This window comes from Oryzias melastigma, linkage group LG20 (genome assembly GCF_002922805.2).
Source record: "Oryzias melastigma strain HK-1 linkage group LG20, ASM292280v2, whole genome shotgun sequence".
Taxonomy (NCBI): Eukaryota; Metazoa; Chordata; class Actinopteri; order Beloniformes; family Adrianichthyidae; genus Oryzias; species Oryzias melastigma.
In genome coordinates, this window is record NC_050531.1 from 7,236,486 (window position 1) to 7,241,452 (window position 4,967).

A 4,967-nucleotide genomic window follows, 5' to 3' on the forward strand; every position below is an offset into this window, starting at 1 on the left:
AAAAAAAAAAAAAAAAACTCACTGCAAATAATTGATTTAGGGAGAACCATTTGTTTACTGGTAGATTTTGAATGTTTTTCACCTCCTTCTAAACATCTTTATTTAAAAATTCAAAAGTGTTCATCTTTGTTTATTCAAAAACTAAAAGAAATCAGCCAAAAGACAAACGTTTCATATTCTAAATCTGCACTAAACCAGCGACATATTTGAAAACATCCAATAAAATATTGATTATTCCTGAAACCACTGCTGTGTAAAATGAGCTGAATGTACTTTATTGTGTTTTAAGGAAATGTTTTCCAAGAAAGGCCTTTCTCCTGTATTCAAATCAAACTCAATAAAAGGTCATTTTTCAAAACAGTTTATGTACAGTGATATATCAAAGCAGCTATAACTTATAGACACATATATGATATAGATCATGTCTTCAGCTCAGGTCTCCTTCTACTCTTTTTAATCAGGTCGCTCCCACTGAAGTACCCTTTCAAATTTAAACACAAAAGAGGTGCCTTAAAATAATTGATTCAGCTTTTATGTGGTCCATTACAATAATCAGAACCACAATTATGCTTTACCTAAATTCAGAACTAAAAGAACCAGTTTGTTGGTTTTATTTCAACTACAAACGAACAACTAGATGCTCAGAATTGCGATTTTATGGAGCCTAATAAGAGTGTCGATGGAAGCATCATTTACTGCAGAAAGCGTCCTCGTCTTCTCTGCTGCCATCGTAAAATTAAAGCAGGAAATAAGAACAGCTGCTGCTGCTTTTTGTATAACAAAGACTAAAACAATTATGTTAACGAAACAAAGCTTCTCCTGCGATTAAAGCAAAGACGATCTTACCATTTTCTGGAGAGAGCTTATCATAAGCATCCTCATAGATGTAGTTTCGTCTGATGGTGACATTGATGCCATCGGGGAACGGCCCGTCGCCCTGCACGTCCCGTTTGTCAGCAAAGATGAGCCTCTGGAAGATCTGAAGGGGAGATGTGAGCACAGTCACAGAGTTAAAAACAAATCCTCACACCAATAAAACTGGGAATTTGTTCCCTTTAAGTAAATGACAGCTTGGAAAAGGTATGTACTAACTTTTTTACACTACTTGATCATCTATAGATAACAAAGTGAGGTTTCCAAAAAATATTCCTTTGTGATTAATGTTACTTTTTTGAACAAACTTTAAAGTGAAGCAATAAAAAAAATGTCTTAATTTATGACTTTTGATAAAAGCACAATTGACATTTCAGTGACAGGCTGTACCTTTACTCGCTCCTCAAAGGGAACAACAAATGGGAGTTCTGTTAAGATGGCCAAGTTCCTCTCTTCAGACACAGACAGCTGCGGAGGCTCCAGTCCAACTGCACAGAAGAAGGAAACTCATCAAACATGCTTTTTCAGGGAGTCAATTCAAGTATCTGACGCAAGTTTGACATTAAAAAAAGAGAAAAAAACAAGGACGAGTAATGATCTCAAGTTGAAACACTTGAAAACTATTAAAAATATGAATTTTAACAAATTAATTTAAAAGCTCAAGACTTTAAAAAATCTAAACTACTCGACTTTAGTTTATAATCACTACATTTGATGAATCAACTGTGACTTAAGTGTCTTTGTGTCCGTTTGCTTTTTTTTAATCATTATTTCTGTAATGAGTTTGATAAACTTGTGTGATTTTTTTTTGTCTTGTATTGTCCACAATGTATGCTTGAAATAAACCAGATCAATCAATTAAAACATTTTTTTAATTCAAATCTTTGTAAGTTTTTACATATTTTTAGAACAAATTATATTTTTATTATTTATTATAATATTTTCATTTCTACAACACCCCATTACTCTGAGTGTAAGATCTCTTTACACATATGAAACAAAAAAATATATATATTTTTATATTTTTATTTTCTAAAAGGCTAGTGTCTGTATTTATATATAAGTGGAAAACTGTTTTTAAAGTCAGTTTAAAGAGTCACTTTTATGCCCTAGCTTTTAACACAACACAAGACTCCTCCTTTAGCTATTTTACTGCTTTTATTATTTTATAATCATTTGATTCAACTTAATTGTGTTTTTATCTTGTGTTTTTACCCTGTTTTTAGTATTGTCATCTTTTATGTTTTTTGAAAGTGCTATATAAATTAAGTTGAGTTTTAGTTTATGAAAAAATGGGGAGATAAGAAAAATTTTTAGAAATTGATATTTAAATGAGTTAATTAATTTTAACATAAATTTGTCATTTTTAAAGGTACCAAAGTAAAAATGCATTAATTTTTTTATATTGCAGTGAGTAAAAGCTGCATCTTTTAACATCTGTTCCCAGATATGTATAAATATCAATTGTTTGAAACTTTTTGTAAATGTGCAGACATTTTACTTCAAAACTTCTTAACAAAAACCTAGGAAAAATGCAAAAAAAGGCAACAAACATACAAACTTTCTAACAAAGTTTTTCTGAGCTTTAAAGGAGAATTAACTTTATACTTGCAAAAAAAAATGTCATATTTTCAACATAAATAAAACCTTGTTGATATAATAATAACAGTTCATGCTGACATTTTTGGCAGTTAAATACAAAGCAAAGCTTTTCTTGCTTATGCAATTTTTGACATAATTTTAGGTTTGAAAAAAAATAAATAAACCAAAATAAATGTTTTTGACAAAATAAATTCTAAATCCTAACACAAGGGAAGTGTGTTTGCTGTCATTTCCTTATAGGTATTTTTTATTCAACACACAAAGCAAAAAAAAAAATTAGCATTGTCAATACGGGCAAAAGTTTAAGTCATTGATGAAGTCTAGAAATGTAGATTTTTAGTAAGACTTGAACTTGAATACATCAGGTGTTTCTTTGATCATTCCTCACTGTTCAGCTGTGATTAAAGGTCTGTCCAGTGTTTACAGACCTCCCCTCCAGGACGTATCAGACCTTCTAATAACACCCTTTTAATTAACTCATCTGTGAGCTGCCCATCCACTTGTTTGGACTTATCTATTTAATTGATGTTTATTTTGTATTAAACGCAGAATTCAGACCATTTAGTTGGTAAAAAAAAAAATGCCACAATGGCTAAACCGCTCTCCATCCTTCTCCATTCGACTGCAGCTCAATTATTCCGCTCAATTAGTCAACCTGATCTGCATTTCCCCATTAGGTTTCCATCTTTGAGGAGAAATATGGCCTCGGAGTGGTCAATACGCGTCTCATTCATCAGCCTCCGACCTGTCCATTTAAGGAAATGAGAAAGGGCCAGACAAACACGCGCACCAGATGTGGCTGAGTTCATCAGGTACATTCGCACTAATTGAATTTATCCTATACGGTCTCAGAGCAGCATTAGCGAGATCATACCCACACTCTTATCAGCTTGTTTTCACACCATGCAGGAGCCAGTTTAAAGGGAGGACCACGGTTTTCTTCAAGTCTCTAATTGGATCACAGGTCATTCATTTTAGTGAAATTAGAAATGATCCTTGCAGTTAGTCATAAATAGATATTTGCAGCATTATCACAAAAGTATACAATCAATCAATGACATTCAAATATTGTTTACGCAGCAATTAACTTCCCCCGATTAGAAAATACGGAGATGACTCCAAGCTCTTAAGAAGAATATCAATATTGATAACAGCTCCATAAAATATATTTTTAAAAACTCAGAGAAGGTGACTTTGGACGGCTATTACTGTGATTTCCCGAGCTATGTGTCAAGTTGACAAGCATTATACGATTCTAAATTTGTATCCATTGCCAACTGCCAATGGAGCATCCCTGATCCGTCCGTGAAATACAGCGCTGTGGATGAGAGGTTCGGAACAGTCTATTCTACTACAGAAATATGAGGATCAATATTGTTGATGGGGGATGAATGCAAAGATCGATATGTTTTAAGTGTTCCATTTTATCGTACGATTTAAATATGTGAATGCAAACAGTTTGGTGTGTGTGTGTTTATCACTTTGAAGGTTGCTTTAAATGGAAGTGCTTATGAATGATTTACACACCAAGTTTTGTCAGATCTGCAGTTTTAGATTTATTTATTTTATTTGGATAAGTATTAATCTCCAGAGATTAGTCAGAGGCTACAATGGAAGGCATTTAATTACATGGAAAAAAGAAAATCCAGAGTTTCTGATTACAATCCACAATGTGAATTAGTGTCGGGTGATATGGCGATACATACCGTGTGGGCGATAGAAAAGTATCGTGCCATTTCTCTTCTATCGTTTTTATTTGTTTATTTTTATTGCTGAACATTTGTGTAAACATGTCTTTTCCTACTAAGAAACTTGAAATTATTGTGCAATTTAACTTCTTTTTTCTCATTTGTGACAATTCAGTTACATGTTACTTGAAAAAATAAAGTTAGAGAAAAATAAGTGATGACATTTTAGTCATTTTTTTCAGAGAATAACAGAAAATATACTTTATTTTCTTTATTATGTTATCAAAAAATTAAATACCGGTAGTCATATATAATTTTCCCCATATCGCCCAGCGCTAGTCTGAAGTATAAAGACTGATAAAAAATTAGGAAGGCTATGAAATATTCTTTTTGTCTAATTGATTTCCACACAGATTAAAAGATACACCGGATTATTGTTGGAAAATTAAGATGTAAGGCAAATATTATTTCTACTTTAAATAAAGTAAAAAAAAAACACATTGAGACATTCAACTTTACCGTCAAGTGTTGACTGAAGAGGCCCAATACGTCCCATCCTTCTTGTCCTCCACACATGTCTTGCTGAAGGCACATACAGTTGTGTGACCTTAGGAGAAAAGAGGCTGCTTATTAAAATTAAAATCGCCAGAGAGACTTATGATGGAGAAAAAGAGACACTTTTTTTTAAACAGCAAAAAAGTTCAGTTTATTACAACTAAGTGTGGCTTTAGAAGCTCAAATGTGTAAATGTTTAGATGCTGACAGTGTTTTGAAATTTTTATTTGACATTTCAGGAAGAAGTCA

At 32.5% G+C, this 4,967-nt stretch overlaps 1 protein-coding gene across 1 annotated transcript in view; it reads right to left on the reverse strand.

The window, feature by feature from the left end:
• The window catches only part of ube3c (ubiquitin protein ligase E3C), a 29,758-nt gene that overhangs the window by 10,704 nt on the left and 14,087 nt on the right, over positions 1-4,967 (reverse strand). The window contains exons 16-18 of the mRNA XM_024280248.2: positions 4,683-4,770; positions 1,264-1,361; positions 847-979 (exon numbers count right to left, since the gene is read on the reverse strand). Coding sequence (XP_024136016.1) covers positions 847-979; positions 1,264-1,361; positions 4,683-4,770 — 319 coding nt within the window. The remainder of the gene's footprint in view (positions 1-846; positions 980-1,263; positions 1,362-4,682; positions 4,771-4,967) is intronic.